Below are 13809 nucleotides of genomic sequence, written 5' to 3'. Positions count from 1 at the left end.
AGAGAGAGAGAGAGAGAGTATAGTATACTACTGAGGAGGTGCCAGGTAGAGAGATAGTATAGTATATTGCTGAGGAGGTGCTAGGTAGAGAGATAGTATAGTATATTGCTGAGGAGGTGCTAGGTAGAAAGAGAGTATAGTATATTATGAGGAGGTGCTAGGTAGAGAGAGAGACAGAGAGTATAGTATATTTCTGTGGAGGTGCTAGGTAGAAAGAGAGAGAATATAGTATATTACTGAGGAGGTGCTAGGTAGAGAGAGAGAGTATAGTATATTTCTGTGGAGGTGCCAGGTAGAGAGATAGTATAGTATATTACTGAGGAGGTGCCAGGTAGAGAGATAGTATAGTATATTGCTGAGGAGGTGCTAGGTAGAAAGAGAGTATAGTATATTATGAGGAGGTGCTAGGTAGAGAGAGAGACAGAGAGTATAGTATATTTCTGTGGAGGTGCTAGGTAGAAAGAGAGAGAATATAGTATATTACTGAGGAGGTGCTAGGTAGAGAGAGAGAGTATAGTATATTTCTGTGGAGGTGCCAGGTAGAGAGATAGTATAGTATATTACTGAGGAGGTGCCAGGTAGAGAGATAGTATAGTATATTGCTGAGGAGGTGCTAGGTAGAAAGAGAGTATAGTATATTATGAGGAGGTGCTAGGTAGAGAGAGAGACAGAGAGTATAGTATATTTCTGTGGAGGTGCTAGGTAGAAAGAGAGAGAATATAGTATATTACTGAGGAGGTGCTAGGTAGAGAGAGAGAGTATAGTATATTTCTGTGGAGGTGCAAGGTAGAGAGAGAGAGTATAGTATATTACTGAGGAGGTGCTAGGTAGAAAGAGAGAGAGAGTATAGTATATCACTTAGGAGGTGCTAGGTAGAGAGAGAGAGAGTATACTATATTACTGAGGAGGTGCTAGGTAGAGAGAGAGAGAGTATAGTATATTACTTAGGAGGTGCTAGGTAGAGAGAGCGAGAGTATACTATATTATTGAGGAGGTGCTAGGTAGAGAGTGAGAGAGTATAGTATATTACTGAGGAGGTACTAGGTAGAGAGAGAGAGAGAGTATACTATATTACTGAGGAGGTGCTAGGTAGAGAGAGAGAGAGTATAGTATATTGCTGAGGAGATGCTAGGTAGAAAGAGAGAGAATTTAGTATATTACTGAGGAGGCTCCAGGTAGAGAGAGAGTATAGTATATTACTGAGGAGGTGCTAGGTAGAAAGAGAGAGAGTATAGTATATTACTTAGGAGGTGCTAGGTAGAGCGAGAGAGAGTATAGTATATTACTGAGGAGGTGCTAGGTAGAGAGAGAGAGAGTATAGTATATTACTGAGGAGGTGCTAGGAAGAAAGAGAGTAGAGTATATTACTGAGGAGGTGCCAGGTAGAAAGAGAGAGAGTATAGTATATTACTGAGGAGGTGCTAGGTAGAACGAGAGAGAGTATAGTATATTACTGAGGAGGTGCTAGGTAGAGAGAGAGTGAGTATAGTATATTACTGAGGAGGTGCTAGGTAGAGAGAGAGAGTATAGTATATTACTGAGGAGGTGCTAGGTAGAGAGAGAGAGAGTATAGTATATTACTGAGGAGGTGCTAGGTAGAGAGACAGAGAGTATAGTATATTACTGAGGAGGTGCTAGGTAGTGAGAGAGTATAGTATATTACTGAGGAGGTGCTAGGTAGAGAGAGAGAGAGAAAGTATAGTATATTGCTGAGTCGGTGCTAGGTACAGAGAGAGTATAGTATATTACTGAGGAGGTGCTAGGTAGAGAGAAAGAGTATAGTATATTGCTGAGGAGGTGCTAGGTAGAAAGAGAGAGAGTATAGTATATTATTGAGGAGGTGCTACTTAGTGAGAGAGAGAGTATAGTATATTGCTGAGGAGGTGCCAGGTAGAAAGAGAGTATAGTATATTACTGAGGAGGTGCTCTTTAGAAAGAGAGTATAGTATATTGCTGAGGAGGTGCCAGGTAGAGAGAGAGTATAGTATATTACTGATGGGGTGCTACGTAGATAGAGAGAGAGTATAGTATATTACTGAGGAGGTGCTAGGTAGAAAGAGAGAGAGATTATAGTATATTGATGAGGAGGTGCTAGGTAGAAAGAGAGTATAGTATATTACTGAGGAGGTGCTAGGTAGATAGAGAGAGTGTATAGTATATTACTGAGGAGGTGCTAGGTAGAGAGAGAGAGAGAGAGAGAGAGAGAGAGAGAGAGTATACTATATTACTGAGGAGGTGCTATGTAGAAAGAGAGAGAGTATAGTATATTGCTGAGGAGGTGCTCGGTAGAGAGAGAGAGAGTATACTATATTACTGAGGAGGTGCTATGTAGAAAGAGAGAGAGTATAGTATATTGCTGAGGAGGTGCTAGGTAGAGAGAGAGTATAGTATATTACTGATGGGGTGCTACGTAGATAGAGAGAGTATAGTATATTACCGAGGAGGTGCTAGGTAGAAAGAGAGAGAGATTATAGTATATTGATGAGGAGTTGCTAGTTAGAAAGAGAGTATAGTATATTACTGAGGAGGTGCTAGGTAGATAGAGAAAGTGTATAGTATACTACTGAGGAGGTGCTAGGTAGAGAGAGAGAGAGAGTATAGTATATTACTGAGGAGGTGCTAGGTAGAACGAGAGAGAGTATAGTATATTAATGAGGAGTTGCTAGGTAGAGAGAGAGAGAGAGAGAGAGTATACTATATTACTGAGGAGGTGCTATGTAGAAAGAGAGAGAGTTTAGTATATTGCTGAGGAGGTGCTCGGTAGAGAGAGAGAGAGAGAGAGTATACTATATTACTGAGGAGGTGCTATGTAGAAAGAGAGAGAGTATAGTATATTGCTGAGGAGGTGCTAGGTAGAGAGAGAGAGAGAGAGTATAGTATATTACTGAGGAGGTGCTAGGTTCTATTTTTAAAGCAATGTCTCAACATCTTCTACCCTCTAATTCTGACACACACACACACACACACACACATACACACACACACACACACACACACACACACACACACACACACACACACACACACACACACACACACAACACACACACACACACACACACACTGTTCGTTGACTCACTCCCCAATGTTTATGTCATACACATGTTCAGGCATATGCTGTACACACACCCATGTGCACACACACACAGAGAGACACACACAAGCACACACACACACAGAGAGACACACACACAAGCACACACACACACTCAGGCCACACAGGAGGGGGAGGTTTCTTGTGTTGAACATGGCGCTGGAATGTAAACAACCGTGTCTTCCCAGTGAGAGAAAGCGAGAGAGATATTTGAGCTAGTTGCACATCGTTATAACACGGTATGTAGCCATACTATGACATTCGAAATGTCTGTCATTGTGAGTTTAAGGTTTACGTATCATTTTTTATTGTTGATTGCACTTTTGTCTATTATCTATTTCACTTGTTCAGGTGATGTAAGCATATGTTTTCCATGCCAATAAAGCCGTTTGAAGAGAGAGAAGAAAGAGAGAGTAAGAGATAGAAGGAAGAGAAGAGGTACAGGGAGGGAGAAGTGTAGATAGAAGGAAGAGAAGAGGTACAGGGAGGGAGAAGTGTAGATAGAAGGAAGAGAAGAGGTACAGGGATGGAGAAGTGTAGATAGAAGGAAGAGAAGAGGTACAGCGAGGGAGAAGTGTAGATAGAAGGAAGAGAAGAGGTACAGCGAGGGAGAAGTGTAGATAGAAGGAAGAGAAGAGGTACAGGGAGGGAGAAGTGTAGATAGAAGGAAGAGAAGAGGTACAGGGAGGGAGAAGTGTAGATAGAAGGAAGAGAAGAGGTACAGGGAGGGAGAAGTGTAGATAGAAGGAAGAGAAGAGGTACAGGGAGGGAGAAGTGTAGATAGAAGGAAGAGAAGAGGTACAGGGAGGGAGAAGTGTAGATAGAAGGAAGAGAAGAGTTACAGGGAGGGAGAAGTGTAGATAGAAGGAAGAGAAGAGGTACAGGGAGGGAGAAGTGTAGATAGAAGGAAGAGAAGAGGTACAGGGATGGAGAAGTGTAGATCTTGTTGTGATCTTGAAGATCTCTGTAGTTAGACTCTAGGGGGTTCTGGCTAGAGAAACCAACTGTAGAAGTTCTCTGTAGTTAGACTCTAGAGGGCTCTGGCTAGAGAAACCAACTGTAGAAGTTCTCTGTAGTTAGACTCTAGAGGGCTCTGGCTAGAGAAACCAACTGTAGAAGTTCTCTGTAGTTAGACTCTAGAGGGCTCTGGCTAGAGAAACCAACTGTAGAAGTTCTCTGTAGTTAGACTCTAGAGGGCTCTGGCTAGAGAAACCAACTGTAGAAGTTCTCTGTAGTTAGACTCTAGAGGACTCTGGCTAGAGAAACCAACTGTAGAAGTTCTCTGTAGTTAGACTCTAGGGGGTTCTGGCTAGAGAAACCAACTGTAGAAGTTATCTGTAGTTAGACTCTAGGGGGTTCTGGCTAGAGAAACCAACTGTAGAAGTTCTCTGTAGTTAGACTCTAGAGGGCTCTGGCTAGAGAAACCAACTGTAGAAGTTCTCTGTAGTTAGACTCTAGGGGGTTCTGGCTAGAGAAACCAACTGTAGAAGTTCTCTGTAGTTAGACTCTAGAGGGTTCTGGCTAGAGAAACCAACTGTAGAAGTTCTCTGTAGTTAGACTCTAGGGGGTTCTGGCTAGAGAAACCAACTGTAGAAGTTCTCTGTAGTTAGACTCTAGGGGGTTCTGGCTAGAGAAACCAACTGTAGTTGCAGTCTCAATGCTTCACTCTTGAAACTATTAATGAATATTCTCTTAGTGGGGTTTATGTTGTTGTTGTGGGGAAAGTAGGTCCTTATATCTGGTCGCTTGGTGTAGGGATACTGCACTGGTGTATGGATACTGTAGTTATGGGACAGTTAGCCTAAATACTGTAACTGTTGCCAGCCCCATGCCCTTAGGCTCTCTCTCTCTCTCTCTCTCTCTCTCTCTCTCTCTCTCTCTCTCTCTCTCTCTCTCTCTCTCTCTCTCTCTCTCTCTCTCTCTCTCTCTCTCTCTCTCTCTCTCTCTCTCTCTCTCTCTCTCTCTCTCTCTCTCTCTCTCTCTCTCTCTCTCTCTCTCTCTCTCTCTCTCTCTCTCTCTCTCTCTCTCTCTCTCTCTCTCTCTCTCTGTGTGTGTGTGTGTGTTCAATTCAATTCAATGGCTGTATTGGCATGGGAAACACCATGAACTTCTACACTAAAGTGAAAAATTAACAGTAAACATTACAGTCACAGAAGTTTCAAAGGAATGGCGACATTTCAAATATCATATTATAATCTCTCTGTCTAAATTCACCACAAAAAATAGAATAGTGAAAGAAAGAAAGAAAATAAAAGAGAACAATACTAGTGTGGAACAAACACAGTTCTGTCACTCCTCTCCTGGTTGCCTCCCAAGTGGCACCCTATTCCCTATAAACTACTACGTTTGACCAGAAGCCTGTGTACTGTAGTACACTACAAAGGGAATAGGGGTGTCATTTGGGAAACAAACCTTGTCTTTAGGAAATTTCCATGACTGCGTTCATTGAGTATGCTATCTGACCGCAAGACTCTCTAGATTTTAAACAAACGTTCCCGCCTCATTCCCCTGAACCACACCCACATGGCCCTGCCTCTCTAGAACCACACACACATGTCCCTGCCTCTCTAGAACCACATACACATGTCCCTGCCTCTCTAGAACCACACACACATGTCCCTGCCTCTCTAGAACCACACACACATGTCCCTGCCTCTATAACCCCCCCCCCACACACACACACACACACACATGTCCCTGCCTCTCTAGAACCACACACACATGTCCCTGCCTCTCTAGAACCACATACACATGTCCCTGCCTCGCTAGAACCACACACACATGTCCCTGCCTCTCTAGAACCACACACACATGTCCCTGCCTCTCTAGAACCACACACATGTACCTGCCTCTATAGAACGACAAACACACACACACACACACACACACACACTCGCACGCCTCTCTTGAACAGGCTCGTTTAACGGCTGAGGTGGCAGCGTATGCCTTCGTGCCACGGGGCACTGCCTCTACGAGATTGGAAACACACACACCGATTGAAATCACACATGAGAACACACACACACATATGCAAACACACACACACACACGTCAGCTGGCGTATATGTGAGTGTTTGCCCTTCCTGATAGCAGTATTTTAGTTCTGTCTATCTCTTCCCTCTCTCTTCTCTCTCTCTTCCCTCTCTCTTCTCTCTCTCTTCCCTCTCTCTTTCCTCTCTCTTCTCTCTCTCTTCTCTCTCTCTCTCTCTGTCTCTCTCTCTTCTCTCTCTCTCTCCCTATGAAAAGAGTCTGTCCTGGTGGCAGGCGGTGTTGCCTCTTTGGTCCCTTGTCCCTATGTCTTCACCCCACACCTCATGTTGACACACACCAGCACGTGCGCATGCATGCGTGTGTGTGTGTGGGTGTGTGCACGCATGCATGCGCACGTGCTGGTGTGTGTCAACATGAGGTGTGGGGTGAAGACATAGGGACAAGGGACCAAAGAGGCAACACCGCCTGCCACCAGGACAGACTCTTTTCATAGGGAGAGAGAGAGAGAACGCACGCACGCACGCACGCACACACACACACACACACACACACACACACACACACACACACACACACACACACACACACACACACACACACACACACACACACACACACACACACACACACACACACACACACACACACACATACAGTTGTAAGAAAAAGTATGCGAACCCTTTGGAATTACCTGGATCAAATTTGATCTGATCTTCATCTAAGTCACAGCAATAGACAAACACAGTCTGCCTAAACTAATAACACACAAACAATTACAATTTGACATGTCTTTGTTGGACACACCGTGTAAACAATAACAGGTTGGGGAAAGTATGTGACCCTTGGATTTGATAACTGGTTGACACTCCTTTGGCAGCAATAACCTCAACCAAACGTGTTCTGTAGTTGTGGATCAGACCTGCACAACGGTCAGGGTGAATGTTTTCTGTAGTTGTGGGGAATGTAACCTCTCTCAGATCCATAAACAGAGAAATGTAACCTCTCTCAGATCCATAGACAGAGAAATGTAACCTCTCTCAGATCCAGACAGAGGAATGTAACCTCTCTCAGATCTATAGACAGAGGAATGTAACCTCTCTCAGATCCATAGACAGAGAAATGTAACCTCTCTCAGGTCCATAGACAGAGAAATGTAACCTCTCTCAGATCCATAGACAGAGAAATGTAACCTCTCTCAGATCCATAGACAGAGAAATGTAACCTCTCTCAGATCCATAGACAGAGGAATGTAACCTCTCTCAGATCCATAGACAGAGAAATGTAACCTCTCTCAGATCCATAGACAGAGAAATGTAACCTCTCTCAGATCCATAGACAGAGAAATGTAACCTCTCTCAGATCCATAGACAGAGAAATGTAACCTCTCTCAGATCCATAGACAGAGAAATGTAACCTCTCTCAGATCCATAGACAGAGAAATGTAACCTCTCTCAGATCCATAGACAGAGAAATGTAACCTCTCTCAGATCCATAGACAGAGAAATGTAACCTCTCTCAGATCCATAAACAGAGAAATGTAACCTCTCTCAGATCCATAGACAGAGCTGTCGGACTGACAATCCATGAAATCAAAATAAAATGTCTTAAAATGTTTTAACCATGTTTGGATGTAACAATCCCAGATTGGCCCTTTAAGGTTAGAGTAGGGTGAAGGGTAACCTGATCCTAGATCTGTGGTTAGATGTAACAATCCCAGATTGGCCCTTTAAGGTTAGAGTAGGGTGAAGGGTAACCTGATCCTAGATCTGTGGTTAGATGTAACAATCCCAGATTGGCCCTTTAAGGTTAGAGTAGGGTGAAGGGTAACCTGATCCTAAATCTGTGGTTAGATGTAACAATCCCAGATTGTGGCCCTTTAAGGTTAGGGTAGGGTGAAGGGTAACCTGATCCTAGATCTGTGGTTAGTGTGCAACTTGTTCTGCTACGTCCAGGCAGCCTGGGAGTTGAAGGGTTGACCACACTGGTCACTGTGGCTTGGCTGTGGGAGAGGAGAGGGTCAAATGCAATATAACACACACACACACACACACTCCTAAAACATCTTCTACTGTACAGCACAGGGGCTGGCAGACTGAGCTGAAAACATGGAGCACCTGCACACGACATAGAAGGGTTGGGGTCCATTTGAATTGAAGGCAGTCAGTTCAGGAAGGAAAACAAGGCATCTCTTTTCAATGACATCAATTCAAATCACTTCCTGAATTGACTGCCATCCATTCAAATCACTTCCTGAATTGACTGCCATCCATTCAAATTGACCCCAACCATGAGACAGCTCTGTACATAGAATGAAGCCACACTATAGACACAAAAGTATGTGGACCCCTTCAAATTAGTGGATTTGGCTATTTCATCCACACCCGTTGTTGACAGGTGTATAAAATCGAGCACACGGCCATGCAATCTCCATAGACAAACATTTGCAGTTGAATGGCCTTACTGAAGAGCTCAGTGACTTTCAACATGGCAACGTCATAGGATGCCACCTTTCCAACAAGTCAGTTTGTTAAATTTCTGCCCTGCTAGAGCTGCCCCGGTCAACTGTAAGTGCTGTTATTGTGAAGTGGAAACGTCTAGGAGCAACAACGGCTCAGCCGTAAAGTGGTAGGCCACACATGCTCACAGAACGGGACCGCTGAGTGCTGAAGAGCGTAGAGCGTAAAGATTGTCTGTCCTCGGTTGCAACACTCACTACAGAGTTCCAAACTGCCTCTGGAAGCAACGTCAGCACAAGAACTGTTCCTCAGGAGATTCATGCAATAACAGAGCAGCAGCACACAAGCCTAACATCACCATGCGGAATGCCAAGCATTGGCTGGAGTGGTGTAAAGCTCGTCGCCATTGGACTCTGGAGCAGTGGAAACGCGTTCTCTGGAGTTATGAATCACACTGCATCATCTGGCAGTCTGACGGATGAATCTGGGTTCGGCGGATGCAAGGAGAACGCTACCTGCCCCAATGCATAGTGCCGACTGTAAAGTTTGGTGGAGGAGGAATAATGGTCTGGGGCTGTTTTTTTTGTTTGTGCTTGGCTCCTTAGTTCCAGTGAAGGGAAATCTTAACGCCACAGCATGCAATGACATTCTAGACAATTCTGTGCTTCCAACTTTGTAGCAAGAGTTTGGCATGACAATGCCCCCCGTGCACAAAGCAAGGTCCATACAGAAATGGTTTGTGGAAGAACTTGACTGGTCTGCATAGAGCCCAGACCTCAACCCCATCGAACATCTTTGGGATGAATTGGACACTGACTGCGAGCCAGGCCTAATCGCCCAACATCAGTCCCTGAACTCACTAATGCTCTTATGGCTGAATGGAAGCAAATCCCCTCAGCAATGCTCCAACGTCTAGTGGAAATACTTCCTAGAAGAGTGGAGGCTGTTATAGTAGCAAAGGGGGAACCAACTCCATATTAATGCCCATGATTTTGGAATGGGATGTTGGACGAGCAGGTGTCCACATACTTTAAGGTATGATCTGATCCATGGCTCATGAGCCTTTAGGGTATGATCTGATCCATGGCTCATGAGCCTTTAGGGTATGATCTGATCCATGGCTCATGAGCCTTTAAGGTATGATCTGATCCATGGCTCATGAGCCTTTAAGCTATGATCTGATCCATGGCTCATGAGCCTTTAGGGTATGATTTATCACTCCAGTGTTAATCTGCAAAATTGTAATTATTCGCCTACCTCCTCATGCCTTTTGCACACAACGTATATAGACTCTCTTTTTTTTCTACTGTGTTATTGACTTGTTCATTGGTTTACTCTGTGTAACTCTGTGTTGTCTGTTCACACTGCTATGCTTTATCTTGGCCAGGTCGCAGTTGCAAATGAGAACTTGTTCTCAGCTAGCTTACCTGGTTAAATAAAGGTGTTCTCAACTGGCCTACCTGGTTAAATAAAGGTGTTCTCAACTAGCTTACCTGGTTAAATAAAGGTGTTCTCAACTAGCCTACCTGGTTAAATAAAGGTGTTCTCAACTAGCCTACCTGGTTAAATAAAGGTGTTCTCCACTAGTCTACCTGGTTAAATAAAGGTGTTCTCCACTAGTCTACCTGGTTAAATAAAGGTGTTCTCCACTAGTCTACCTGGTTAAATAAAGGTGTTCTCCACTAGTCTACCTGGTTAAATAAAGGTGTTCTCCACTAGTCTACCTGGTTAAATAAAGGTGTTCTCCACTAGTCTACCTGGTTAAATAAAGGTGTTCTCCACTAGTCTACCTGGTTAAATAAAGGTGTTCTCCACTAGTCTACCTGGTTAAATAAAGGTGTTCTCCACTAGTCTACCTGGTTAAATAAAGGTGTTCTCCACTAGTCTACCTGGTTAAATAAAGGTGAAATAACAACAACAACAAAAAAAAAGATCTGATCCATGGCTCATGACCCTTTAGGGTATGATCTGATCCATGGCTCATGACCCTTTAGGGTATGATCTGATCCATGGCTCATGAGCCTTTAGGGTATGATCTGATCCATGGCTCATGACCCTTTAGGGTATGATCTGATCCATGGCTCATGACCCTTTAGGGTATGATCTGATCCATGGCTCATGACCCTTTAGGGTATGATCTGATCCATGGCTCATGACCCTTTAGGGTATGATCTGATCCATGGCTCATGAGCCTTTAGGGTATGATCTGATCCATGGCTCATGACCCTTTAGGGTATGATCTGATCCATGGCTCATGAGCCTTTAGGGTATGATCTGATCCATGGCTCATGAGCCTTTAGGGTATGATCTGATCCATGGCTCATGACCCTTTAGGGTATGATCTGATCCATGGCTCATGACCCTTTAGGGTATGATCTGATCCATGGCTCATGACCCTTTAGGGTATGATCTGATCCATGGCTCATGAGCCTTTAAGGTATGATCTGATCCATGGCTCATGAGCCTTTAGGGTATGATCTGATCCATGGCTCATGACCCTTTAGGGTATGATCTGATCCATGGCTCATGAGCCTTTAGGGTATGATCTGATCCATGGCTCATGACCCTTTAGGGTATGATCTGATCCATGGCTCATGAGCCTTTAGGGTATGATCTGATCCATGGCTCATGACCCTTTAGGGTATGATCTGATCCATGGCTCATGAGCCTTTAGGGTATGATCTGATCCATGGCTCATGACCCTTTAGGGTATGATCTGATCCATGGCTCATGACCCTTTAGGGTATGATCTGATCCATGGCTCATGAGCCTTTAGGGTATGATCTGATCCATGGCTCATGAGCCTTTAGGGTATGATCTGATCCATGGCTCATGACCCTTTAGGGTATGATCTGATCCATGGCTCATGAGCCTTTAGGGTATGATCTGATCCATGGCTCATGAGCCTTTAGGGTATGATCTGATCCATGGCTCATGAGCCTTTAGGGTATGATCTGATCCATGGCTCATGAGCCTTTAGGGTATGATCTGATCCATGGCTCATGACCCTTGCCCTATATAGAAGCTTGCTTTCCTCTGTTGCTTCCACATTTTTTGACAAACAATTGCTACCTAGTTCCTTCACACTGTTAACTAGAACCATAAAGGGCTCTCTGGCTGTCTTTGTAGGTCAGGAGAACACGTTTTGGTTCTAGGTAGCACCTTTTTTTTTAAATAGTCCACCTCCCCAAACTACTCTCACCAGGGGAGATGAGGACATGGAAACCTCCAACCTCTGTTGACCTCCATTCATTTCACCCCAAAAAGGGGGATTTTAAACATCTGGCGTACTGGCAACCTGGAAGGAACTCAATGTCCTCTTCCTCAGAGCTGCTCTTAATTTAGGGCCACAAATAAGAACATAAACAACAACAACGTAAAACAACAAACTGGTATAGGGACAGAACAGGCATTACTGGCGCCATGGGAACCAACGACCTCATGCCGATGTCACCAGCTGAGCAGAGCAGAGCAGAGCAGAGCAGCAGAATAGAACTGCAGTCATCAATAAAATAGAAAACTAAACTGTATTCTCTCTCCCTCTCTCTATCCCTCTCTCTCTCTCTCTCTATCCCTCTCTCTCTCTCTATCCCTCTCTCTCTCTCTATCCCTCTCTTCTCTCTCTCCTCTTTCCCTCTCTCTCTTCTCTCTCTCTCTCTCTCTCTCTCTCTCTCTCTCTCTCTCTCTCTCTCTCTCTCTCTCTCTCTCTCTCTCTCTCTCTCTCTCTCTCTCTCTCTCTCTCTCTCTCTCTCTCTCTCTCTCTCTCTCTCTCTCTCTCTCTCTCTCTCTCTCTCTCTCTCTCTCTCTCTCTCTCTCTCTCTCTCTCTCTCTCCCTCCCTCCCTCCTCTCTGTCTCTCTCTCCTCTCCTTTCTTTCCTCTTTTCTCTCAACAATAACATTACCCTTCATATAGACTGAAATATTCAGAGTAGCTAGAACAAGGAAGTGACTCATTCTATAAACATGCTTATGTCCTTTCTGCTGTATCTTTCTTTTCCCAGGACACAATCGCCACGGCAGCCATAGTAGGGTCTGTTTCCCATGAGGCATTGCAAGCATTCAGGGCCCCGGGCACTTTCTCTCTCTCGCTCTCTCTCTCTCTCTCCTTGACAACGACCCAAACGTCCACAGATACCACCACTACCAGCAGCAACCAAGGCCCCTATCGCTACGGGCGACAGACACACATACACACACACACAGATGGACGTAACGGATGGTTGCCACGGTTGCTACTCACCGGGACACGCGCAGCCGCCTACCGACATCTTCTCACATGTCTGACCTCGCTCTGAACGGAACGGTGCGGAGGATCCCTCCTTTTCCTCTCCTCCTCCTCCTCCTCAGCTCTTCCTCTCCTCTCTGTTGCTGTCCTCTGTTTTCTATTCCTTTTCCTCTCCTCTCTGATCCTGTCTCCTCTCACCAGTCACTGCTGCTACTGCTCCTGACTCTCACTTGAGCGTCTGTTTTCCTGAGGTCCACACACACGTACACACACACACACCAGGGACAGGGGAGGAAGGGAGAGAGAGAAGGAGAGAGGGGGAGTAGAGCGTAGAGAGAGCGAGAGAGAGGGAATTGAGCGAAGAGAGAGAGAGAGGGAGTGAATAAGGAAAGGTTAAAAAAAGCAACAGAAACACAAAGGATTGTGTTCTCTCTCTCAGTCAGTCAGCCAGCCAGTCAGCCAGTCAGCCAGCCAGTCAGCCAGCCAGTCAGCCAGCCAGCCAGTCAGACAGCCAGCCAGTCAGCCAGTCAGCCAGCCAGTCAGCCCGTCAGCCCGTCAGCCAGCCCTCCAGTCAGCCAGTCAGTCAGCCAGCCAGTCGTGTTCGTATTTCTGTTCCTTCCCCCTTTGCTCTGCTCTACCCTCATCAGCCAGCAAATTACTGTACAGGTGGGAGGAGAGAGGGAGGAAGAGAATGAGAGAGAGAGTGACTGACTGACTGAGTGAGAACGAAGGGAGCATGGCGCGCTAGAGAGGGGGAGAGAGAGGGAGGGAAAGAGAGAGACAGAGGGAGGGAGGGAAAGAGAGAGAGAGGGAGGGAGGGAAAGAGAGAGAGAGGGAGAGAGGGAAAGAGAGAGAGAGAGAGAGAGAGGCAGGGAGAGAGCGAGAGAGAGAGAGAGAGAGAGAGAGGGAGGGAAAGAGAGAGAGAGAGAGAGGGAGGGAGGACTGTCAAAGTGATTGCATCCCAAATAACACCCTGCACCCTATTCAAAGACCAAATCTGGTGAAAAGTAGTGCGCTATGGAGGGAATAGAGTGCAGGTTGGGA

At 45.3% G+C, this 13809-nt stretch overlaps 1 protein-coding gene across 2 annotated transcripts in view; it reads right to left on the bottom strand.

Annotated features, from left to right (window-relative positions):
- The window catches only part of LOC110510746 (LIM domain-binding protein 1), a 50186-nt gene extending 36928 nt beyond the window's left edge, over positions 1-13258 (bottom strand). The window contains exon 1 of one of the 2 annotated variants that reach the window (XM_036948094.1): positions 12781-13258. In XM_036948094.1, coding sequence (XP_036803989.1) covers positions 12781-12808 — 28 coding nt within the window. In that variant the 5' untranslated portion in view covers positions 12809-13258. The remainder of the gene's footprint in view (positions 1-12780) is intronic. The other variant, XM_036948097.1, reaches the window with a different exon arrangement.
- Positions 13259-13809: the final 551 nt, after the last annotated feature.

This window comes from Oncorhynchus mykiss, chromosome 17 (genome assembly GCF_013265735.2).
Source record: "Oncorhynchus mykiss isolate Arlee chromosome 17, USDA_OmykA_1.1, whole genome shotgun sequence".
Lineage (NCBI taxonomy): Eukaryota > Metazoa > Chordata > Actinopteri > Salmoniformes > Salmonidae > Oncorhynchus > Oncorhynchus mykiss.
The sequence above is the reverse complement of the archived record's forward strand: the minus strand, read 5'-3'. Positions and strand labels throughout refer to the sequence as shown.